Source organism: Cricetulus griseus (assembly GCF_003668045.3).
Source record: "Cricetulus griseus strain 17A/GY chromosome 1 unlocalized genomic scaffold, alternate assembly CriGri-PICRH-1.0 chr1_1, whole genome shotgun sequence".
NCBI classification, from domain to species: domain Eukaryota; kingdom Metazoa; phylum Chordata; class Mammalia; order Rodentia; family Cricetidae; genus Cricetulus; species Cricetulus griseus.
Window position 1 is genome coordinate 195,544,562 of NW_023276807.1, and position 26,859 is coordinate 195,571,420.

Below are 26,859 nucleotides of genomic sequence, written 5' to 3' on the forward strand. Positions count from 1 at the left end.
ATGTGGGAACTAAAGGTCTTTAAAAAAGAGAACCTGGAGGCCTCAGAAAAGTTGAGTGAGCTGACCAAGGAGACAGTCCTCTATCGGTAAGTGCCCACCTTGGCATGGACCATATTAGCTCTGGAATGTCCACCTCTACCTTTTTTTTCTAAGGACTGTAGAGTCCACATCTCTGAATCTAGCCTTTCTGATCATTAGTTAGCAGCCCGATCAAGCAGCTCTTGGATATGTGTCTCTTAAACTCAGTTTTGCTAAGTGTGAAATAGACTGAGAGCCACCACTCACCATTGTCCTCAGAACCCCCGAAGCCACTAGATGGAAATGAAATTCTCACTGTGAGGAGAATGGCAGGCAGCCCTGTGCTTCTGAAGTTCGAGCGCTGGCTTTACAGATCTGGTTGCTGTGGAATCTGTACTCATCTTGGGTCTCCTGTCCTGACTTGGAGGGGATTTGCCCGCTACTTGCTGATGTTTCCCCTTACCATGGACAGTTAAGGACAGTAACGGGAATCCACTTTCTATTAAAGGGATATGGATTTGGCGTTTTTCATAGTAGTTTGTTTATTTCTGGAAGTAGCTCTTCTCTGCTCTTCTCTCATTTTGACCTCCTGTGTGCAACTTCATGGCTGTGTGAGATTCTGGCTATGCCTTCCTGGAAACCGGAGGCCTTTTGAGGAGGTGGTTCATGGAGGCAGGGGTGGCAATAGGAGGCTGGCAGGCAATTACTATGCAGAGTGTGTTTCCAGAGGTCTGAAGAGCCGGCTCCTGATGGAACAGGCACAAGTGTACAAGAAAGTGGACACACTGAGGCAGGAGAAAAAGAAACTGCAGGAGGATTGGCCTCTGCTAAAACACCACTTGAAGGACTTGAATGCTATCTGTAAAGATCAAGAGGAAGAGACCGGCGACCTGAAAATCCAGCAACAACATGTAGGAGCAGGGACATGGTACCAATTAAGGTTTGCAATATTTAGCCATTTGACTGCCTGTCTGCCCATCCATGCATCTGTGCATTCACACATCTTGTTAGTCACCCATGCTCCCACCCAGCCAATTATTCATGCCCTCCTGGTCTTCAGTGTAGAATCCTTGTACAAGTACTTCTGCTAAATTACCCTTTTATGAAACTGAATTTTTGGCAAACCATCCCTTTGAAGCTGCAGTCCAGTGAAGGAGATGGGTCAGTAACATATCACACACCTACATGCTGTTATGATAGTTAGGATTGTAAACACAGAGCTCTGAGTGAGTAAATTCTTGTTTCCTGTGATTCCTTTGCTTATCAAGGCTATTGTGATGTCCCCGGAGGGAATCAGTTTGCAAGGAGAACCCCATGCAAGTGCCAAATGTCTGCTCTTCATGGTCAATGATGTGCCTTGCATGTGGCTTTCTCCTGTCTTCCTGCTACCAAATATGTTCTCTTCACTTTACCCAGCTTTTTATTCACAGTTACAGAAGCCTTAGCAGCAGGTTGTCAGCCCTGTTTTCTGTGAGTGGTGTCAGACAATTCTCTCATCCATTACAGTATTGTCTGGATGATACAGTATTGGATGATCAGATGGGAGCTTTGACATGTTGGTGGTTGAAGGAGGGACATTTGTGCCATCAGGGAATGATTCTCTAACTAGCCCAACATAATGGAAAAATCCTCTAACTAGCTGAACATAATGGAGATGAGAAAATCATCACATTTTCACAGTAGTATGAGCCCCTATGGAATGATGGCTGAGTTGTGAGACTATTCTAAAAGACTGGTATTTTTAGTCTGAACTCAACAGCTCATCTGCCATGTTTCTTTCTGCTAGCTCCCCCTTTCCCTGTCTCTCCTCTCTTTTCTTTCTCTCTCTCCTCTATCTCTCTTTCTCTACTTGTGTGTGTTTTTCTGTGTGTATGATTCTCTGTGCATGTTTATGTGTGTCTGTGTGTGTGTGTGTGTGTGAGAGAGAGAGAGAGAGAGATAGAGAGAGACAGACAGAGAGACAGACAAAAAGAAGGTGACACACACACAGAGAGAGTATATCTTTGTGTAGTTTAAGAATGTCATTGTGGTGGTACATTATGCCTGTCTGCATTGGTCTGAGGAGATTACTGACTTTCCTGTCAGACTCTACCTTGAATCAGGGTTTCTTACTTCCCTGGATGCTTACTTTTTTCCTAGCCATGCTAACCAGCAAGCTATTGGGATCCTTTTTATGTTTTCACATTTGTATGACAGTATGTAGCCCTTCACTAAGAATATAATCTTCTAATGAATAGGAGCTCAAGAGATTGGAGGAAAGACTTGACGCCCTACTGCAGCAGGAGATGGTTATTCGTACAAAGGATTTGGCAGAAGAGCTGCAGCATCACTTTGATGACTCCCAGATGAGGTAGGTGCCCAGGCTGGGGGAAGAAGCGGAGCCAAGTGACTCCACTGTACCTGGGATCTGTATCATGTATGGGCTTTCTCTCACATGCATGGGTCTCAGCCAGAACCAGGGAAAGACAACCTAAGAGAAATCTGATAGTGCATTCAGCAGGAACTTCCATCCAGAAATCAGTAATTTTGATATCAGTTTGTCTTTAATTGAGTCTTCATTCGTGAATTTCTAACTCTCTTTATTGTAAGTGAGAATTTCTTGAACAGACAGATTTGTCTTCCTCAGCGTCCCAACTTATGTGACTTGAAGGTGTTCACCACAAGAACTGATTCAAATTGCAAATTTTTTTTAGAAACCAATTTGCAGAGTAGAGATTCCTACCTTTGAACAGTGCTGTCTGCAACATTTACTCATTTCCATTGCAAAGTGTTCTCTTGATAGAGGAGGTGAAGGACTCCCCAGGTTGAAACCAGCAGATGCCTCAGTTGCAGGCAAGATCAAAACTGTCTCAGGAATGTTCTGTCACAGTCTGAAAGGGAGAGAGCATATCAATTCCCAGCTCTAGTTCTAAGTCTTTCACAAGTCTCTGTTGGTCCCAGGCATGGCCAGTGTCCCCAGGGACACATCTCAGGAAATGCTTCTCTATCATGACAGGTTCTATATTGTGTGTTGTTCATGTTCAATGTTCCTCCTGGATATGAGAATTGAGCTAGCCTCATGAACTTGTTCAGGTGCCTGGGTTGCAAGGCTGTTTTATGTCTATGTATAAAATGATGAGGTCAATCAATAACTCATCATGTTAAACTTGTATATTGCTCATATGCTGTTGACTATTGTATTAACATGCTGTTGCTATTTATAAAATGATGTGCCTCAACAGTTGGAGACCATCCTATTCTTTCCAGCATAAAGTTCAAGAAACAGTGCTTAGTTTAAGCCATGACATGTGTTTTTGACCTAAGAAAAGTCACAAGTCTAGCTACTCTGTGATTCTTATTCTTTGGGGTTGCCAACAAGGACATCAGTCAAAATATGGATATTGACTCTCCAGCTCAGCTGAGGTGGAGGAGGGAGGAGCTAGACAGCTGACACAGCAGGTTCCCACCGGGCCTGTGTCTTAACTGCTTTCTATTCCCAGATCCACACAACTGCAGCCTGAGCTGGAACAGGACACAGCCCAGGATGAGAGCCACCCGCAGAAGGAGCTGCTACAGCAAGAGCCACCTGCTGAGCCCCATCCCCAGCAAATAATGAACTCCTGTGATGGAAGAGAAAAATTGTTGCACTCATCTTGGAAAACCTGTTAAAACCTGTAACTTCCTTGCAAGGCCAGTTATAGGCTGTAGTCTTTGCCATTCAAACTCCAGCAAGAGAAGGCTGCTTTTCTCAATTCTTTCTTTGGTTTTTTGGTTCACATTTTTGCTTTTGGTTGTTTTGTTATAGTTTGCTATTTTGATGTTTTTTGTTCATGTTACAAAGCAATTTCCATCTCTTCATACTTAATCCTACTTTCTTTATTCAGGTGTGGTGTCACACTCCTATAACCCATATCTCACATGTACAACTCTGCAAGTTCTAGACTGTATTGTAGATTACCAAACTTGGGAATAATTGGGGCCACTAGCACACAACCTGTTTCCTTTTCCTCAAGCAGGGCCACTTCACTCCTGAGGCTCTGAGGTCCTTCCTGGCTGCAAATTTCTGCCAGGAGATGCCTCATGGGAAGGGGTACACAGGCTGTAGTTTTCCACCAAATCCATTATAAGTCCCCAAGTCTATCTCTTTGTCCAGTGAGGAGGGCATAAGAGATAACTATGCCCAGGATCAGCAGGTTACAGGTGACAGGTAGAAACTTTGAATTTCACATGGGGTCTAGGCAGCAAGAGGTTCAAGAGAGCCACTCTCAGCATGGACAGCCACACTTGGCTTGTCTAAGGGTTGAGACCATTGTCTCTGTGGAACTGAGGTTGGATGTTCATGGAGATGTCAGCTGTCATATCCTGTATGTCTCTACAGGATGGACCTGAATAGATTAGCAAGGAAATGAAGAAAAGGCAGATACAGAAAGACACAAAGAAAGAACTACATTTGGGTGGCCTAGGTTCTTTGATGGCAAAACCTCAGCACAGAGAGGCAGGGGTGCTGCACTGAGCAGAACAAGAGGCAGGGTTTATTGTGCACAGCTGATGGAGTAGGCAGATTTAGATAATCTCTGGAGGAGTAGTCTCTAGGGTATAAACTTCCAGGGGGAGAGATCTATGGTGGCATTTTCAGCACACACTTCAACATCCACAGATGGAGAATAGCTGGCTCTGCCATTTCCCTGAGGTTCTGAGGCTAGGGTCCCTGACTTGGTTGTCCCTGTGTCAACAATGCACATTCACTCAGGACCTCACACACTGAGGACTCCATTCCCCCATTGGCTGCTATAGGTACTGTCTTTGCTTGGCTTGCTGTGGTACTTTGTAGAATCTGTGATACTTGGCCTAGGACAGTGTGCCCATTGTGGGAAGAATGAAAGGACAGGATTGGGACAGTATGATGGCTGTATTGGTAAATCAAGTATTGTGCATGTCCCGTGAACTGTGTTCAATCCACAGAAGCCATAGAAAGGTGAAAGGCAAGAACCAAATCTGGTGTTTTCTGACTTCCACACACATATCCATTGTCACACAACAATAAAAAGGATGTAAGAAGGAAGGAAGGGAGAGTGCAGAGTGCAGAGAATGCAGAGGTGAGCTGCTTTGGACCCTGATTGGGCCCAAGTTGTGCTTGTCCACTCTGGGATCTCCTGCCCTGTGGTCTGCAGGCAGGTCGACTCTGCCCCTGAGGACCAAGCTACCTGGACTCTGCTGACATCGCTCAGCTAGTCCTGCTCTCAACCAGCAGGTGCGAGAGTGCCTCAGAACCGCCTGCACCCACATGGAGACCCATCACACCCAAAAACCTGCCAAAGCCCCGGTAACTGTCCCACCTCCATCCATGAGAAGAGGAAAGATGTCAGAGTATTGGTACTGTTCGCATCTACCAGAAGGGAACCTTGGCCCCAAACCCAAGAGTAGAGGAAGAGACGCCTGCTACACCCAGCCAAAGAAAGGATGAGAAGAGGACAATGTAAAAGCACATTCAACAACAGAAAAGACAATAGGACACCACCTGAGACTAGGAACCATACATCAGCAAGACCTGAACATCACTTTGCAGATGAAGAAGAAGAGAATGACCTTAAAAACATATTCATGAAAATGATAGAGGACCTCAAAGTGGATACAAGAAAACCCCTTAAAGAAATGGAAGAAAAAAACAAACTGAAAATTACAAGATATCAACAAATGTCTCAAGGAAACAGTTCAAGACCTAAAAATTGAAATAGAGACAATAAAGAAAGTACAATCTGAGGGAATGGTGGAAATAGAAAATCTGGGGAAATGATCAGGAATTACAGATGCAAGTATAAGCAACAGAATACAAGAGATAGAAGAGAGAATCTCAGGAGTTGAAGTACATTAAGAGAAATAGACTCTTCAAGCAAAGAAAATCATAGGCCCAACAAATCCCTAACACAAAATATCCAGGAAATATGGGATAATGTGAAAAGACCAAACCTAAGAATAATAGGTATAGAAGAAGGTGAAGAAATCCAACTCAAAGGCACAGAAAACATATTCAACAAAATCATAGAAGAAAACTTTCCCAACCTATACAAAGACATGCCAATGAAAGTTCAATAAGCCTACAGAACACCAAATAGATTGAACCAAAAAAAGGTCTCCTCCACACATAAAAATCAAAACCCCAATCATACAGAATAAAGAGAAAATATTAAGAGCAGCAAAGGAAAAAGTTCAAGTAACATATAAAGGCAAACCTGTCAGAATTACACCCGATTTTCCATGGAAACTCTGAAAGCCAGAAGGTCCTGGATAGATATTCTACCTACATTAAGGGACCATGGAAGCCAGCCCAGACAACTATACCCAGCAAAGCTTTCAATCAATATAGATGGAGAAAACAAGATATTCCATGACAAAACAGACTTAAAAAATAGATATCCACAAATCCAGCACTACAGAAAGTTCTGGAAGGAAAACTGCAACCCTAGGAAGTTAACTACAACCAGAATAATATAGGCAATAGATAATTGCATCTTACCAAGAACCAAAAGGAAAAAGGGATAGAAACCCACACATAATTTCACAACCACCTCCAAATCCAAAAAAAATAAAAAAACAAGAATGAACAATCAATGGTCATTAATTGTCCCTCCACATTAATGGTCTTAAATTGCCTATAAAAAGACACAGATTAGCAGAATGGATAAGAAGACAGAATCAATCCAGCTGCATACAATAAACACACCTCACTTCAAAGACAGCCAGTATTTAGAATTAAAGGTTGGGAAAAAATTATCCAATCAAATGGACCCAAGAAACAAGCAGGGATAGCAATCCTACTATCCAACAAATTGGACGTTAAACTAAAATCAATCAAAAGAGATGAAGGAGGTCACTTCCTACTCATCACAATACAAATCCATCAATCAGGATGATGTGTCAATTCTGAACATTTATGCCCCAAATACAAAGGCATCCACATTCATAGAAGAAACATTACTAAAACTCAAATCACACATAAAATTGCACACTCTTATAGTGGGAGACTTCAACACCCCACTCTGACCACTAGACAGGAACAACAGACAGAATCTTAACAAAGAATCCAAGGAACTAATAGAAGTTATGGCCCAATTGGGCTTAACAGACATCTAGAGAACTTTCCATCCAAATAAAAAACAATATACCTTCTTCTCATTGCCACATGAAACATTCTCTAAAATCGACCACCTACTTGGCAAAACAGCAAACCTCAACAGGTATAAACAAATTGCAATAACCTCCTGGATCTTATCAGACCACCATGATTTAAAGTTAGAATTTAAGGATAACATGATTTGCAGAAAACCTACAAACTCATGGAAATTAAGTAACACCCAATTGTACAATTCCTGGGTCGAGGAAGAAATAAAAAAAAATTAAAGATTGCCTAGAATTCAATGAGAATTCGGACACCACATACCCAAACTTATGGTACACGTTGAAATCTGTGCTAAGAGTAAAGTTCTTAGCACTAAGTGCCCACATGAAGAAAACAGGAAAATAATCACACTAGAGAATTAACAGCACAAAATAAAGCTTTAGAACACCAAGAAGCCAATACACCCCGGAGGAGCAGATGCCAGGAAATAATCAAATTGAGGGCTGAAATCAATAAAATGGAAACGAGGAGAACAATACAAAGAATCAATGTAACGAAGAATTGATTCTTCAAGTAAATCAACAAGTTAGACAAATCTGAATCCAAACTTACCAAACAGCAGAGAGGGAACATGCAAATCAATAAAATCAGGAATGTAAAGGGGGACATAACACCAGACATTGAGGATATCCAGAGAATCATCAGGTCATACTTTGAAAAACTATATTCCTCAAAATTCCAAAATCTATAGGAAATGGGAAATATTCTGGACAGATTTAATTTCACCAAAATTAAATCAAGAAGAGATAAGCAACTTAAATAGTTGTATAAAACCTAATGAAATAGAAACAGTCATCAGAATTCTGACAGCCAAAAAAAAGCCCAGGGACAGATGGCTTCAGTGCAGAATTCTACCAGAAATTCAAGGAACAGCTAATACCAATTCTTCTCAAGGATTACACACAACAGAAGCAGAAGGATCATTGCCAAACTCTTTATAAGAGGATTCAATAACATTGATACCCAAACCACACAAGGAAACAACTAAGAAAAGGAACTCCATAAGAATATACCCCCATGAACACTGATGCAAAAATACTTAATAAAATACTGGCAAATCGAATCCAGGAACACATCAGAAAAATCAACCACCATGATCAAGTTGGCTTCATCTCAGGCTTGTGCAAAGATAGTTCAATATACAAAAAAAAATCCATCAATGTAATCCACCATATAAACAGATTGAGGGAAAAAAAATCCCACATGATCATCTCACTAGATGCTGAAAAAGCCTTTGTCTAAGTCCAACACCACTTCATGATAAGATCTTGGAGAGAATAGGAATAACAGGAATATATCTTAACATGATAAAAGCAATATACACCAAAGCAACAGCAAACATCATCTTACATGGAGAGAAACTCAATGCAATTCCTCTAAAATTGGGGACAAGTCCAAGGCTGTCCACTCTCTCCATACTCTTCAATATTGTACTTGAAGTTCTAGCTAGAGCAATAAGACAAGAAAAGGAGATCAATGGAATACAAATCAGAAAGGAAGAAGACAAATTCTCACTATTTGCAGATGATACGAAAGTCTAAATTAGTGACTTGAAAAACTGTACCGGGGAACTCCTACAGCTGATAAACACCTTTAGCAAAGTGGCAGGATATAAGATTAACTCAAAAAAATCTGTAGTCCTACTATATACTGATGACACAGTGGTGGAGAAAGAAATCAGAGAAACATCACCCTTTACAATTTCCACAAACAACATAAAATAACTTGGGGTAACACTAACCAAAAATTGAAAGACCTGCACAGTAAAAACTTTGAGTCTAAAGAAAGAAAATAAAGAAGATACCAGGAAATGGAAAGATCTCCCATGCTCTTGGATGGGCAGGATCAACATAGTAAAAATGGCAATCTTGCCAAAAGCAGTCAACAGATTCAATGCAATCCCCATCAAAATCCCAACACAATTCTTTACAGACCTTTACAGAGAGAACAATTCTCAACTTTATGGAGAAACAAAAGACCCAGGATAGCCAAAACCACCCTGTACAATAAAGGAACTTGTGGAGGCATCACAATCCCTGACATCAAGCTCTATTACTGAGCTGTTGTCATGAAAACAGCTGGGTATTGGCACAAAAATAGACAGATAGACAAATGGAATTGAATTCAAAACCCTGATATTAACCCACATACCTGGGAACACCTGATTTTTGACAAACAATCTAAATTTATACAATGGAATAAAGAGAACATCTTTAACAAAATGTGCTGGCATAACTGGATGCTGGCATGTAGAAGACTGCAGAATTATCCAAGTCTATCACCATGCACAAAACTTAAGTCAAAATGGATCCAAGACCTCAACATAAATCCAGCCACACTGAACCTATTAGAAGACAAATTGGGAAACACCCTTGAATTAATTGATATAGGAGACCACTTCCTGAACAGAACACCAGTAGCACAGACACTAAGATCAACAATTAATAAATGGGACTTCCTGAAACTGAGATACTTCTATAAGTCAAAGGACACAGTCAACAAGACATAATGACAGCCCACAGATTGGGAAAAGGCATTCACCAACCCCACATCTGACAGAGAGCTGATCCCAAAATTTACAAAGAACTTGAGAAACTAGTCTCCAAAACACCAAATAATCCAATTTGGTGGAGTACAAAATTAAATAGACAAGTCTCATTAGAGGAATCTAAAATGGCTGAAAGGCACAGAAGACAGTTCAACATCCTTAGCCATCAGGAAATTCAAATCGAAACAACTCTGAGGTACCATCTTATTCCTGTCAGAATGGCTAAAATAAAATTACCAGTGATAGTTTATGCTGCAGAGGATGGGGTGAAAAAGGAACACTCCTCCAGTGCTGGTTGGAGTGCCAATTACGCAGCCACTTTGGAAATCTGTATGTGGATTCCTCAGGAAAATGGGAATGAGTCTACCACAAGATGCAACAATTCCAGTTTTAGGCTTATACCCAAAAGAAGCACACAATACAACAAGGACCTCTTCCCAGAATTATTTGTAATACCTAGAACCTGGAAACAATCCAGGTAGTTCATTACTGTAGTTCATCCTTCAGTACCCTTGGACTCCTAGAATGTAAGAATAAGGCTTGTGCTGTGTTACATTCTATTTTATCCCTCTGTCCTGACTGGCTTCCGTTATTGTTTCCAGTATAGTTTTACATTTCCGACCTGTTCACAGGTTCCTTCATTAACATATCACAGATGATCGCCTGTGTGGGACATCAAGCCATCAGTGGCTCCCGGGTACCAGATGGCTTTGAAAACAGATCTTTGCCTCACTTTGAGAAGCATTCAAAGGTAAATAAATGGCAATGGAAGCTTGGAGGTCTGTTTGTCTGGATTGTCCCCTGAATACAGACTTACCAGGATCTACAGCTATTGTTTTTTTTTTTTTTCTTGGTTTTTCGAGACAGGGTTTCTCTGTGTAGCATGGAGCCTATCCTGGCACTCAAACTCACAGAGATCTGCCTAGCTCTGCCTCCCGAGTGCTGGGATTAAAGGCGTGCACCAAAAGCCCAGGACCGTTGGTTATTTTCACTTGGTGTTTACATAGAATGTGTTGCTGTGGCGTTGAGTTGCGCTTCATGTCAGCCTTCACCCATTTGAAGTGCCTGCTCAGTGACTGTTGCTTTGTCACAGGACCATCATAACCACTACAGTCTATTTTTCATTTTCAGTGGCTCTAGCTACAGGTGGTTCTGGCTTGGAGGTAGGCGGGACTGGCTCACAATAAGGATGGCTTGAAGACTGGCTTTCCAAAGAATGGGTTGGGTGTCCTCAGAGGCTGTTAACACTTCTGGGATAGCAGCTCCAATTTACATTTGCCTCTTCTGAGCCATTTACTGCACTGGTATGCTAGCAAAGATGGTGTGCTGACATTATTTCTCCTTTAGGCAAGGGTGTAGGGCACTTCCCAGTTCTTTTTTGTTTTTTTGTTTTTGTTTTTGTTTTTTCGAGGCAGGTTCCTTTGTGTGGCTTTGGAGCCTGCCCTGGCACTTGCTCTGTAGACCAGGCTGGCCTCGAACACACAGAGATCCCCCTACCTCTACCTCCCAAGTGTTGGGATTAAAGGCATGCGCCACCAATGCCCTGCCTACCTGCCAGTTCTTGAGTCACTGGCTAGGTATGTGTGTAGCCCAAGGGACATTTTCTTATGTAGATGTATTTTAGAATTTTGGACCTTGATTTTCCTTTTTTTCCTATCTCTCAAGCTTCCTGCTGCCAAAGAATTTGTGGCCAACAGCTTTTATTCTGGCTTAACGCCTACTGAGTTTTTCTTTCACACAATGGCTGGTCGAGAGGGTCTTGTTGACACTGCTGTAAAGACTGCTGAAACAGGATACATGCAGGTAATTTGAGGAAGTGTCACTAGCAGTATAGCAAGAGTGCTGTGTGAGTGTTAGCCTCACCTGCTCTATGCGTGGTGTGTGTGTGTGTGTGTGTGTCTGTGTGTGCCTATGTGTGTCTGTATGTGCCTGTGTGTGCCTATGTGTGTTTTGTACAAGAGCTGTGCTTTACCCCCATCTTAGTATTGAAGGGGATCGATCATTTAGACAAGTTGGTGCTCTGGAACTAGAGAAACAAACAAAATAGTAACCCAGCTTAAGTAATCCTATGTACTCTGAAAGGAAGAGACTAGGCCAGAGTCCCAGTTGACTAAGTCCCCTAGAGGGGAATGCTGAGCTTGTACCCTGGAACTTATCATTCAGCCTACCTGAACTGTTTCCTAGCATGACTGGGGTGTTGAGGTGATAAGTTCCTGCTAGTTACTGAGGTTTTCTACTCTCACCTTGCCACTTTTCCACGACTCCAAGGAATTATAGCTTTAGGGTGACATGACTGGACTGGAGGGTTCATTGCTACACTTACAAATGGCTATAAAACTTGACTCTCTTGAGTTTCCCTTTAGGTTGCAGCAGAGGATTACTTTCCAGACTCCGTGATTGTTTCTACTACCTGATATATCAGTAGCTCTGTGTGTTTCTGTTGGTGGAGGTTGAGCACAGAGCCTCCCTAATGCGAGGCCAGTGGGTTAACTGCTGAGCACAGTTCTAGCTCCAAAAAATGGTTTGTGTTTTTGACTTATTTATGACACCAGTTAGAGTAGACAAGCCACATGCTGGGCCACATGCTTGATACAGGTTTGTGTCCTGTCCCCTCTGTGGAAATGTGGTCCTAAAAGACTACAAAACCAGGATTTGATAGTCAGTGAGGCAGACAAAGGTGATGAGGGTAAGATAGTGGCTGGAGACATTTGTTCCAGACAAGTGGCCTGTCTGTACCTTGCTTGTTATCACCCGATGCTGTAGACATCTGCTGGGACTTGCCCTTTGGTTTTGAGTTGTGCACCTTTTGTCAGAAACTCAAGGAACTGTGGATGCTTTTGCCACTGGTGGTGTGAGGAGCTGTGACTTAGGGTGTTGACGTGGACAGAATGAATTTCCAAGAGCACTATGTAAACCTACAAGGAGTGGGTTCTGGCAAGGGCAAGTTTGTTTTCTCGAGTTTCTTACATTCTCTAGGCCAGAGTCACACTGCTGGTTGGTGGTGGAGGGTTTTCCCAAGCATAGTTGAGAAATGGTTGCTGTCCTTGATTCAGTCTGTTGTTCTGCTTCCTCCTCCTCTGTCCCAAAAGAAGGCTTGCATCTGGTTCTCTATACTGAAGTCTGCATGGGCCCTGGCTTGAATGTGTATACAAACTGGTTTGTACTCAAGAGAGCTGAGTGGCAAGGCTAAGCATCCCTGGAAAGAGGTGTGCAGAGTTCTTGGGGCTGGTAAAGTTTCTGTTGCAGGGAGACTTGACTCGGGTAAGGCTGGAGGTTGTATCTTAAGCTGCCTCCCACTGCCCAGGTTAGTGAGGCATTTATGGCCCTGCTGTTCTCAGGTAAGAGAGGGACTCCTTAAGAGATATCTAATAAGTTGCTGTTGATGTAATTAAAGTACCTGTAAACTAGGTCTGGGGATGTAGTTTATTGACAGAAGGCTTACCTAGCACACACAAGCAAGCAAACAAATAAATAAATGACCTATAACCTTAAAATTTTGAATAGCAAGTCTGATTACGTGCTATGAAGGAGTTGTCATCATCGTCCCCCATCCTCCCCTCCCCTGCCCTCCTAACCCCTTCACCCACCCTCCCCCGACCCCGAAGCTGAGCTTCCTTCTTTTCCTGTAGAGAAGGCTGGTCAAATCCCTGGAAGACCTCTGCTCACAGTATGACCTGACAATGCGGAGCTCCACTGGTGACATCATCCAGTTCATCTATGGAGGAGATGGCTTAGACACTGCCGCCATGGTGGGCAAAGATGAGCCTCTGGAGTTTAAAAGGGTTCTGGACAACATCAAAGTGAGATGCTGCTCTCTGTTGAGGGGTACAGTCTTCTATGGGGCTTTGTCATAGGTGTTGTTGGTACTGTTTGTAGTACCACACTTCCCACTTAATCATCTCTTCCTCACTACTAGATTAGTAGCTTGCTACTACTAGTTACTCTGTCTGTTTTCATCCGTTAACCTATTGTTAGTTCATATCAGATGTCAATGGACAAGGCTCTGGCTTTTCTCTGAGCGGAGTGGACTAGAGACAAGCTTTGTAAAGACAAGGTGTGGGGCAGAAGGTTCATCTCATACCCCGGAGCCAGGAATATGAGTCGGAACCACTCTTTTTGAAGAGTAATTAGAAAAGATTCATCTGGATTTCAGTTTAGGGCCTTTTGACCCAGCTCTTCTAGCAGCAGGAGGTGGTTCCACTGAGGTGTTTCTTTCAGTTGTTTCTAGTATTGGGAAGCCCCGTTTGAGAATGGGTCAGAAACCACTAAAACTTTGAGGAAACCCCATGAGCTTGAGGAGTATTAATACACTTCCCCTCTGGAAATGTTTAGTTGGCTGGCTGGTGTTTGAAGTGCTGCAGTTGTATAGCCTAAGCCTAGAGTATGCTGGGCAAGGGCTCTACTATGAACAACACCTTGGTCCTTTGTTACTCTTTTACTTTTTTTATTTTCAGGTAAGGTCTTGCTCAACTGGCCTTGAATTTATTCTGCAGACAGGCAAGCTTTGAGCAAGTGATCTACATGCCTGGGCCTTCTAAGTAGCCGAGGTGACAGGGTGCACTACCAGGCCTGGCTACAACAATGTACATTTTTAATACAATTCTGGGCTGGAGTTGAGTTGGAAAGTAGGAGATATATACTCACTAGTTAGAGTGGAACTCCTTGAATAAGCTGAGAATTCCTGACTGGGATGATAGTGCAGTCCTGTAATCCTGTCCCTTGTGAGGGAAGAGGATCAGGCCTACTTTCTCCACATAGTGAGCTTGAGGCCAGCCTGAGCTACCTGAGACTGTCTCAGACAAACTAACAAAAGGCAGAGTATCAGTTTATCTGGTTTTCATTTTCACAGGAACAGTGGATCTAGAATTAGTTAGCGAAGAGAGCCACAGGTTGTTATATCTGGTAAATTCCTCTGCCTAGTACTCCCCCCCCCTCACCAGGCACATGTAACGCCATGTCCTTTTTGTACTCAGGCAGTATATCCATGTCAGAGTGAACCTGCTCTCAGTAAGAACCAGCTCACCTTGACCACTGAGGCCATCATGAAGAAGAACGAGTTCCTTTGCTGCCAAGACAGCTTCCTGCAGGTAGAATCTGTCCCATGGTGCTGAGAACATGGTCTGACAAGAACTACCCACTGCATTTATAAGCCATGGTCGTAATGTGGCTTTTGTTGTGTCCTGGGCAGTATCTCACTAGCTGGCATGGACAATTAATGTCTTGTCTTCCAATTGGAAGAAAGAACCCAGAGAACTGGTCTGTGTGGGTCCTGTCACCAGCTCCATGTCCACTCTTGTATTCATTCTGCAGCCATTCTAAACACCTATCATTAGTGACTACCATGTGTCTTAGATTGCAGTGCCTTCCCGCCAGGGATCAAAAACACATTGTGTTGCTTTTCCATTCCTCTTGGGGGCCTTCATCATGGTGGGCTTTCCCACCATGGAGGATTTCCTTGGTTTACCAATTGTTTTTGACTGTGTGGGTGCTGGGAATTGAACCTGGATCTTCTGGAAGTGTAACCAGTGCTCTTAACTGCTGAGCCATCTCTCCAGCCTTTTCTGAGAATTTAATTCCTACAATTTAAAAAAAGCCCTTAAGTCATTTCTATCCAGAAAGATAACTGAATTACAGGGTTACTCTCCTTGTCTCATTACTTCTCAATATAATTAGTTGAGAAGGCATGGTATCCTACACCTTAATTCTCACCAACACCAGGAGGCAGCGGTAGCTGGTTCTCTGTGAGTTCGAGACCAGCCTTGTCTACAAAGTGAGTTTCAGGACAACCAGCGCTGCTACACAGAGAAACCCTGTCTTGAAAAACAAAAACAAAAGAAAAAGAGTTGACTATCCCAAGCAGCCATGAGAAGCTATAACCATAGGACAGAGACAGTGAAGTTCAGAGTGATTGATGATGCTTCCAAAGAAGCATTCACAGTGGAGTTATGCATACTCTGTGTATAGAAATGTATGTCTCATAAAGTCCCCAGAGCTATGCTGAGCTCCTTCCCACAGCCCTGTGGCTGAGATAAGATCCCAAGATAACTCATGGGAAAAGGTTGGGTAATGAGACCTGACCCCATTTTAAGCAGAGGGTCAGTTTCCCCAGAGCGGAAGTATCCTTACAAGCACTCTGTAAGAGAACCAATGCCCACATTGCATCTTGATGCTGTGTATTTAGCAGTTGCTAAGATATGGTGCTCTGTGTCCATTGTTGAAGGTTACAGAATGATTGTGCTGTCCAAATCATTGAGAGTCATACAATTGATGTGTGTTCTATAATCTTTTCAGGAAATAAAAACATTCATTAAAGGGGTGTCTGAGAAGATCAAGAAAACCAGAGATAAATATGGCATCAATGATAATGGCACAACAGAGGTACGACTTCCCCAGACATGTTGGGACACAGTGTTTCATATATGTAGCTAGTCTTGACTCTGCACTTTTTCCTTCCAGCCTTGTGTGCTGTACCAATTGGACCGTATCACCCCCACCCAAATAGAGAAGTTTCTGGAGACCTGCAGGGACAAGTACATGAGGTAGGCATGCTAATTTTCCTAGACTGCCAGGCATCTATGCAGGACTCCCATGTCTGGGATAGTCTCACTGGGTTCAGCATCCTGGCTGCCCTGGTTTCATCTCTGTTAATGTGATAAAAAAAAAAAATCTACTGTTCAAAAGCTTATGGAAGGAAGAATTGGTTTTTAGCCTACAGTTCCAGATTAGAATCTTATTTCTGGGAAGTCAAGGCAAGAACTCATCTCCTCACATCACCCTGACATTCACAAGCAGAGAGAAACGGGACACACCCATGTTGCCTGCTTTCCTCTGCTTATGCTCTAGCTTTCTTCACTGTTACACAGTTCAGGCCCCAGCCAATAAAATGATGCCACCCATTTTGGGGTGAGTCTTCCATCTAATTAACAATCTATAAAATCTGCCCCTGGATATGCTAAAGTAAACTTGATGTGGAAATTCCGCATTCAAAGTCTTTTCCCATGTTGGGTGAGGCTGATAATAAAAACTAACAAGCAGGGACTGGAGAAATGGCTCAGTGGTGAAGAGCACTGGGTGTTCTTTCAGAGGACCAGGGTTCTTCAATTCCCAGCACCCACATGGCAGCTCACACTTGTCTGTAACTCTGACTTCTGACACCCTCATACAGACATACATGCAGGCAAAAGGCCAATATAAATGAAATAAAAATGAGTTAAAAGACAAAACAAAAAACCTAATAAACACACTGTCCCGGCATCACTCTCAGGATTGGGCAGATTTGTGCCTTGCATCTGTGGTCTCCTTAACATGAAAGGACTAACAAATGAAATTCCTGACTGTCTTTTGCCCACAAGGATCCTCTTGTTCTGTGTGGCGGATTCTAGCTCTCTGACCACCTTAATACTCAGAAAGAGTAGACTATTTCAAACTACTCCATAAAGCGGAATCAGCCCTCTATACATCACATACTGACCGTACAAAATTTAGTCATATTGTCTGACCCTGTGACCATCTTGCTTGCCTAATGGCACTTGTTCCTAGTGTGTCCGAGCCTATTTCTCTGGCACAAACATTGCCTGGCGATTGCAGTTTCCATAGTAAACCCAACAGAATCTATGTAATTTTCTTTTAAGAGGTAGCCGGCACCCAGCAATTTTACTGTCCTATTTACTGTTGCATCATATCCTCTTCATTGTCTTTTTCTTCTAGGGCACAGATGGAACCAGGCTCTGCAGTGGGTGCACTCTGTGCACAGAGCATTGGGGAGCCAGGCACCCAAATGACCTTGAAGACTTTCCACTTTGCAGGGGTAGCCTCCATGAACATCACCTTGAGTGTGCCACAGATCAAAGAGATCATCAATGCTTCCAAGGCTATCAGGTATTTGCTCTCTGGCTTGTTTCTTGAGGACCATTGGTCCTTGTACTCATGAATGCCTGTGAATTGTTAATAGGGCAGTGTCTGGTGTTCAGTGGGCAAGTTTGCTGTGTTGATCAGTGTCTGGATTTTTAAAATATTGCTTAAGTCAAACTGGATATACGCCACAAAATGGAATCTGTGGTCTTATTTTGTGTTGTTGTTGTTTTAAGATTTGTTTATTTTATGTGTATGTGTGCTCTATTTACATGCGGACCTTTAAACCAGAAGAGAGCATCAGATCCCACTAGAGATGGTTGCCAGCCACCTTGTAGTTGCTGGGGATTGAACTCAGGAGCTCTAGAAGAGCAGCCAGTTCTTTCAACCTCTGAATCTTCCCTTCTGTACCCTGTTTTGGTTTTTTTATGGCTACTGGTTACATGAAAGAAAAAATACTAAATGAGGTAGCAGTATTGAGCACTAGGTCAGTAGACATTTCATCTCTTTGGTGCCATTGCTCCATGCCTAAATAACTCTGATTGATTTTTCTCCTGGTCAGTTTGTAGCCATTCTGTGTAAGCCCCTAGTGACCGAATCAGGTTTTCAAAAGATCGGAGACTAGAACTAGAGAGACATTGTGTTTTTAGGGATAAAAATCATTTTGCCTATTCTCTTAAATTTTTCAGAAAAATAACATCAAATGGTAAATGGCTGCTCCTGGTTATAGACCAGCAACTGTGTATATTACGTGGTTGGAGGTCTGCTAGGCTCCTGTAGGCTACTCAGATCTGTCCCAAAGGCCTGTGTTCATAGGATACTGTCTGCCTGTGAAGATGGAAGTTGATAGTGGTGGTCAGAGGAGCAGGGATATTGTTAGAGAAGGCCAGAGGGAGGTGAAATGCATGAAGAACTAGTTTTTCTGAGGACCAGAAAGCTAAGAACAAAGAGGGAGGGCTCCTAAACCGTCTCCTGGATGGAATGAACTCCTGGAGTCTCCTGAAACTAGTTATGAAGTCCTTTGTTGCAGATATCCCCAAAATGAGTTCTAATAAAGTACTCATGGTTTGTGAGTAGCACTCAGTTGTTACAGCAGTTCACTCACACAGGCTGGTCTCTTACTTGCATGCTAATCCTTTCTCCTTCTTGCAGCACTCCAATTATCACAGCACAGCTAGACAAGGATGACGATGCGGATTATGCCTGCCTGGTGAAAGGCAGAATTGAGAAAACTCTGCTGGGAGAGGTAAGGAATCCCTTTTGCTAACAAGAAAATGTTGTTAAAGTTCCTTTCAGCAGGGTTGAGGAAGCAGCACAGCACCTGCGGATGTGGCCTGCATCAGAGGCCATGCGTATTGCTCAGGCATGTGTCTGTGCAGGCCTTGGATGGAAGAGGGGACAAAAGAGTGAAGACTAATGCTTTGTCTTCTGCCATGGCAGACCTCAGAATATATTGAAGAAGTGTTTCTTCCTGATGACTGCTTTATTCTTGTCAAGCTGTCCCTGGAATGGATCCGACTTCTGAGACTAGAGGTGAGTCCATGAGTTAACATGTGGAGGAGGTGATCCCATGGTTCTGAGGTAGGTGCTGACAAGCCAGCAGGCAGAGAAGCAGTATAAAGATTTTGGCTACTCTTTGTTGTTGGTCACCCCATTAACTGTCATGTCTTTCCAAGTTGACCCTGATATCAACAAGACATAACATTGTAAGAAACTTTGCTTGGCATGAGTATGTTCTGCATGTGTTGGTTTATTATCTCAGGGTGTTAGGATATTTGAACTTGGTCCATCTTTGCATGTTATGTTTAGAGCTGGGCCAGCTCTGCCTTACCACTGTGGGTACTCAGCACAGAACTTGACTGGTTTGTGGTGTTTTCAGTTGGTGGGTTAATCTGTCCCTTCATTCTGGTGTTTGTGGAGATAGATAACATTTGACTGTTAACACGTATCTGGGGGGTCACCTGGCATGGGTAGGAATTGCAGACTGAGAACTGTTACTTTCCCCTTGCTCTCTAATTGTTAAGCAAGTCTTAGCCTTGAAAGTCTTCTGGAAGCCATTCTCAAGTCCTACAGTCTTGTAATTCCCACATGACAGTCAAGTCTATCTTGCTGTGGGCCTTGTGACTCCCATAACACAGTTGATTAATATGCACTGATGTAACTTGTTAGTAGAGGAATTGCCTTGTTTCTACAAGATCTTGAGATTTATCTAGGAACCAGATAAATGAAGAATCCAGTTACATTTGGGAGTTTATCACAGAAACAGCAATGTTTTAGTCCTCCTGCCTGTGTTCTCCAGACAGTTTAGAACTTTCTCCATTGGTTCTGTTTGCTGCAATTGGTTGGGCCTGCATTTTCAATGAGAAAAATATTCATTCTTTGAGTGAAAAGAATCTGCTATTTATGAATCAGATACCTGTTTTGAACATAAACATGTAGTATATCAAAATTTTGTGGTGTTGGAGAGTTGGCTGAGCAGTTAATTGCACTTTCTATTCTCCAGGAGACAAAAGTTATGTTCCAGCACCCACAGTGGCTCGCAGCCTCCTGGACCTCCAACTCTAAGAGATCTAACACCCTCTTCCTAGCTTCATGTGTACCTACACACAGGTGACATATATTCACACAGACAAACACACATGCACATGAATCAAAATAAAAGTAAATTTTGTGATAGAAGAGATGGCACAAACATGCCTACGAGGACTTCTGAACCCTCATGAGTCAGACAGAGGCAGCGGATCTCTGAGTGCGAGGAAACAGTGAGTTCTACACATTGAGTTCTAGGACAGGCAGAGCTACACAGAGAAACGCTGACATTGGCAGGGAAAAAAGCCATCATAACATCAAGGATGAAAGCAATTACCACAGAAGTCTGCAGGTTTCTGTTGGTAATATCCCCTGGCATTTTGCAGGTGAATGCTGAGACAGTGCGGTACTCCATCTGCACATCCAAGCTCCGAGTGAAGCCTGGCGATGTGGCTGTTCATGGTGAGGCTGTGGTGTGTGTCACCCCCAGGAAAAACAGCAAGAGCTCCATGTATTATGTGCTGCAGTTTCTGAAAGAGGATCTACCCAAGGTGAGGCAAAAATCTTCAGTGGAGAGACAGCCATAGGTGGGCCTGGGAAAAAAATATTTATTTATTACCAAGTATATCTGCACACTAGAAGAGGGCACCAGATCTCATAGTGGATGGTTGTAAGCCACTATGTGGTTGCTGGGGATTGAACTCAGGACCTCTGGAAGAGCAGCCGGTGCTCTTAACCTCTGAGCCATCTCTCCAGCCCCCATCTGATTCTTATTAATTGATTTGGGAGATGGGGGAGTGGATGGTGTGCTTGTGGGAGTTGACTCTACCTTGTGGGCCCCATGGATCAAACTCGGGTTGTCAGAATGGTAGCAGGCTCCTTTATTCACTGGGCCCTCAGCTAACTTTTATACTTAGTTCTAAGACTGCAAATATGCCTTTCTGCTTTTCTTCAAGCTGAATGTAAATTGGTCACAATCCTCTGAACCATCTTTCCTTTAACCCCAAGCAGTACCTAGACACTCTTGGAGTACACACACTGCTGGTGATAATGGGGTTTAGAATTGCATGAGCTAGGTGACTTGCCCATTTATAGCCCTGTTTCTGAGCCCCTCAGTTGGGACCTAGAGGTTGCAGCATCTATGTTGAATGTAGGTGGTGGTACAAGGAATCCCAGAGGTGTCCAGAGCTGTCATCCATATCGATGAGCAGAGTGGAAAGGAGAAGTTCAAGCTTCTAGTAGAAGGTGACAATCTGCGGGCAGTCATGGCCACCCATGGTGTGAAAGGCACCTGGACCACTTCCAATAACACCTATGAGGTACTGTTGCATCTGGACACCACAGCCAATACCCAGCAGTTTCCTGACCCTGGCATTTGCTCTCTATTCTCCAAACACAACAATTACACATCAGTCTGTTTTGTGAAATAGAGTAGTGTTTGCTTTGTGCTTGTCAGACAGGTGAAGAAGTAGGATTGGGGTAGCTCCCAGAAGGAACTGTCTCCACTCACTCCTAGCTCTGCACAGGTGGAGAAAACTCTGGGCATTGAGGCTGCCCGAACAACCATCATTAACGAGATCCAGTACACGATGTTCAACCATGGCATGAGCATCAACAGGAGGCATGTGATGCTGCTCTCTGACCTGATGACTTACAAGGTGTGAGATAAGGGAAGCTCCAGGTGGTCAGGGGTCTTGAGATACACTGTCTGGCAAACGGAGCCAGAGAACATGTATGGCATATAAAGCAAACTTCTGTAAGAACTAACCAGGACAGAAAGTAAGGTGTCATCATCCAAAGGCCCAAGTGTGCTGATGGGACCAGCTATCTTGGTATATTCTCAATGTGAGAATTTCAACACAGCCCATCATTGGAGGAAAAAAGCTTGAACATGGCTTTTGTCCATGTCCTGAGTCTTATTCTATAGCTGAAACGCCATTACCAAAACCAGGATTCCCATGATGACGTGGGGTGACAGTTCTCTAACCCAATTCTAGTGCTGCTTCTGTAGCCATTACAAAGTCATGGTAAATATCCCTGAGTTCCTGTGCTCATCTCCAGCACCAAAAAATAAACTACACCAGGTTTGACCATGGCAGCCCTGAAGGAGAGGGTGTCTGCAAGTATGTCTTCTCCTGCTCTGACTTTTTTTTAAAATGCTTATGGTATTTCACTGGACCTGCAATACAGGTTTTATATCTATTTTTGTATGTACATGTGTGTGCCCCTCTATTTGGAAGCCAGAGGTTAACCTTGGATATTCTTCCTTATGAGCCATTGATTTAGTTTTCCTAAATATGATTAGCATATAATACTTATGCATAATGTGAATTTCATTATGACCTTTCATGTTAACCATCTTCTGTGCACTTCCTACTCCCCCTAGCCCCTTCCTCTTCCTTCTAGTCCTTCTATTTCATGTCTTTTTTTTAATGACCCAATGAATGTCATTAGGGCTGCTTACAAGGGCAGGGGATGAGGGAAAGGTTATTTACTGGACCATGGGCATCTTACCAGTTTGTACACCATTGAAGAATATGTCTGTCCCTGCCCTTAACAACCACTCCCTGGCTATAATTCATCAGGTGAGGTTTCGTGGAGCTCACCCACACATGATAAGATGCTGACAACACCTGTCATATATGGGTCTTGTGTATGTTTAGCACATTTCCTTGACTGGAGATATGTAAAATATTTCCAATGTTAGCTTATTGATCATAGGAAAGGAGAAGCAACCCCCTTTTTAAAACTTAGATTCCTAATTTTGTGGGCACAGTGTCTGGGTACAGTTGACAAGTGTCAGGATTCTCGTCCTTGAAATCATCACTGCCTCAGTGGCTATGAAACTGCACTGAAAACTGCCTGCATCTAGTGATGCCATGAATAGTTGCTTGACCATTTCTATTGGTTTTGGTGTCTTCCACTTTGGTTTTGAACTTCCTGAAGTGATATGGCACTTATCTGACCATCTTCCCTGGCACAGGGTGAAGTCCTGGTTTGGCCTGGCCAAGATGAAGGAGAGTGTGTTGATGCTGGCCTCCTTTGAGAAAACAGCTGACCATCTCTTTGATGCTGCCTACTTTGGGCAGAAAGACTCTGTATGCGGTAGGTTTGCCCTGTCAAAGGCCTGTGGGTTCCAGAAAGAATGAATCTTTTTGTCTCGATTAATTAACTAAGTAATCTACTAGTAAACTAGTAGTAAACTAACCCTACTTTCCTTCTCCCCTTTCTGGGAACTATTTTCAGTGCAGACAGAATTTTAGTTCCAAGGAGAAAATACGGACCCTGAGCCTGTGGAAACCTTTTAGTCCTTGAGGCTATACTTGGCCACACTAACAGTCTACATGTTGTCTAGGATGGGCAGAAAGTAGAAAGTATAAGAGCCACCAGGTGTAGTAGTAGGATGGTCTGTGGTACTTACTCCTAGTGAGGTACTGAACATCATTTCAAGAACCAAATAGCCCAGAAAATGGGGAGAAACAGGTTGAAGATAAAGGGAGGTGATGGGAAATCCAGGCATAGTGGTGCATGCTTTCATCCTAGGACTCAGGAGGCAGATTTCTGTGAGTTTAAGGCCAGCCTCTTCTACATAGCAAGTTCCAGGCCAGTCAGAGCTACACAGTGAGACTCTGTCTTCAAAAAGGTGAAGTGAAAGAAAAGTGAGGAGGGTTAGAATGGGAGAAGTTCCTGCACAAGCCAGAGTTTAGCTATGAGACACCAGGACTGAAATCTAGCACACACCACCAAAACCTTTGCAACCTCTGTCCCCCACCGTATTTGGAAATGTCCCCTGTCCCTACAAGTAGAGCACTCTAGCCCAACTTAGCTTTCACTATGTGTTAGGTTAGTTTGACTCTTTGCCTCTCTGTTCTGGAGTTGTCTTTGGCATCAACACAGAATGTGTCTACCTCCTGCAGAATCAAAGTCCTAACATAGAGCCTTAGAGCTTTTAAGACTTGTCATGAACCCTGGTGATATTTGCACATCTTTTAATCCCAGCACTCTGGAGGCTCTTGGAGGGGCAAGGGCCATGGGCGGTTGGGGTTGGGGGGCAGCAAATCTCTGAGGTCCGGGTGAGGCTGATTTACAGAAGGAATTCCAGAGCAGCCTGCACAACATAGAGAAACCTTGTCTCCAAGAACAAGCAAAGAAAGACTTGAACTGGAGTCAGGAAAGGAGGAAGTCAGTGTCAGCCCGACTTCCAAGGGTTCAGATAAAGACACTGCTACCACTGGCCCTGCACTGCCAGCACCATTATCATCTTTTCTTCTGAGCCATCAGCTAAGGAAGGCAGGTGGCAAAATCACCATCTTCTGATCATGTGTAGGGTTCCTGCTGCCTAAGCAATTTCTTTTAACTCCTGTTGAAGATAACTGGATAAGCTAAATTGGCTTGTGCTAACCTGTTGGGCTAAGGCAGGCATTGTCATTTCCAGAGACAGTGATGCTTGGCTACACCCCTGATATTCAGGGGAAGGAAAGTGATGATCAAGTTCAGCCAGGTGATATGTGGTAAAGCTGGTCCTCAGATCCCAAGTCTGCAATCCTGATTGAGTAGTGTTCCCTCCACTCTGAATCCAGCTCCCTGACCTCGTTTCTGATTGGTCCCAGGTGTGTCTGAGTGCATCATCATGGGAATTCCAATGAACATCGGAACAGGGCTCTTTAAGCTGTTGCACAAGGCCAACAGGGACCCAAAACCACCCAGAGGCCCCTGATCTTTGACACGAATGAATTCCACATCCCTCTCGTCACATAGTTTATAGCAGGAGATCACCATACCTGATATTGGCTCCTTGTCCTGTCAGCTGCTGAATGGAAGAACTTTGTATCCCTTGGACAGATGCCTGCAAGACCTTAAACGGTGACCAGGATCTTACAAAGACTATGACCTCAGCAGGAGCTCTTTGGATGGATAACTGGGAGTATTATTGTAACCTAACTTGTGGGGGCTCAGGACTGCTACTCAGCTAGCTCAGTGCCCTTCTCACCTCACTCTGTCCCTGCAGAGGACACTAAGTTGTCCCCACTCCTGTCCCAAAGCCAGGTCTAGGCCCACAGAGGCCAGGACACAGTCCTGGATTCCTACTTGTCAGTTAAGCTGGATTTTCTACTGATATACTCATGTAAATACATTAAAATTATTTATTTGTTCTGTCTGAGAGATATAGTGTTTGTTGTGATTTTACTTTGAAGCCAGAAGCTACAGAACCAAGAAAACTAGCTTCAAAGCATTCCTGGAAAAGCACCTAGGATGTGAGGTCCAGGGTGGGATGGCAAGTCTCTGGCTAGGTACTCTCTATTTTAATTTAACAGCCATAAAAGCAAAGGAAATAGAAAGTTCTAGTTTCTTAGTAATGTGAGTCACTTTTGAAGGGTTTTCTAGCCTGTAGCTTCCAAGTGAAGACTACATCTTTGACAGACCTGAGGAAGAAGAGGAAGTCTATTATGGATAGATGTCATGGTACCTCTTCCTGACAGCAACATGTTGCTTGTCTACACCCAATCCTGTAACAAATCTGGGCCTTAGGCAGTATACAGAGGTACTCATCAGAAATTTAAGTGCCTGAACGCCACACTGAAATGAACTCTGAATGAAGGGAGTGGGGGTATCAGCAGTCGTTCAATAGCCAACTAGGTTTGGAATTGACTTAATCTCTGGGGAAGGAAGTGGAGTGTCTCTGATGGCTTCTGTCTAGCCCCTGGAAGGGATCAATGGGGTTTGGCTTTAGACTCTGACACTTCCCACTGGGGCAGCATCACTCAGAAAGGCAGAGTTTGTCATAGGCACAGTACTATGCTAGCAGCATTGGATATAACTCAGTAGTTCAGATGGTCATACCCACTTTCATGTGGTTCCCATGTAGACATTAAGGAAAGGCAAGAGCAAGGTCCTCAGATTAGAAAGATCACTTCACCTTCCCCTCCATTTCCTTAAGATGAAAGAGTGGTAGGAAGAATGGTAAGTTCTTTTCATTCTAAAGGATTGGAGGTAGGGTATGTTTCTGTTTTATTTTGGGGGACAGGGTCTCATGTCTTCCCACACAGGCTTTGCAGTTTCACCTTGGGCTTAGATCATCCTGCTTCCTCTTCACAAGTGCTAAGGTTACAAGTGGGGCCACCAAGGCCAGTGAGGACAGCACTACTCATTGAACCTGGGACTTGCTACATGCTAGGCAGTCACTCTGCCAACTGAGGTAATGCTACAGCTGTTGTCTTTATTTTTTCCACTATCATTTCTTTTTTCCCCAAGAGGCAGAATCTTACTGTAACTCCCAGAGGCCTGCAACTAATTGTGCTTTGGTGTCTTTGGTGCAGAGTGGGGAGCACCAACTTAGCCTGAGGGCTTCTCTGGGTGGATCCACTATTTCAGTTTCCTCTGCCAATAGATAATCCCATTTTTGCCAGCAGTCAGATGACTGTATTATCTGAATTGTGAAGAATCCTGGGGCGATTTTCTAAAGTTAACCACATGGATTCCATGACTGTACCCTTAACCGAAATCCTACACTGCAACCAGCCTTGCAGGTTCTTCCTGAATGTGTTTTCAAACACTTGTGCTTGAGGAAGGTTAGCTTTCCTCATCTACATCCATCCTAACACCTACCTTCTCAGTAGTATTTAATTGCTCATATTGATGAATAGAGGGATTTTGAGGAAGGAATGAGACATTCCTAGGCTATGGTTGGAAAGTCTAGATGGGAAGTACTATGGGGCTTCCAATCAAGCTAAAGGAACTCAGGAATTGGATGTAAGAG

General features: G+C 43.4%; 1 protein-coding gene across 1 annotated transcript; it reads left to right on the forward strand.

Annotated features, from left to right (window-relative positions):
• Positions 1-24,947, forward strand: LOC113838388 (DNA-directed RNA polymerase III subunit RPC1-like). The gene is given in 20 exon segments (XM_027434115.2): positions 1-86; positions 746-929; positions 2,256-2,368; positions 3,498-3,619; positions 10,355-10,473; positions 11,388-11,525; positions 13,352-13,522; positions 14,696-14,809; positions 16,014-16,100; positions 16,179-16,261; positions 17,430-17,600; positions 18,726-18,819; positions 19,014-19,106; positions 20,489-20,653; positions 21,257-21,421; positions 21,629-21,760; positions 23,086-23,096; positions 23,098-23,207; positions 24,713-24,805; positions 24,808-24,947. Coding segments are annotated over 20 exon segments (2,304 nt in total). The 3' UTR covers positions 24,861-24,947.
• Positions 24,948-26,859: the final 1,912 nt, after the last annotated feature.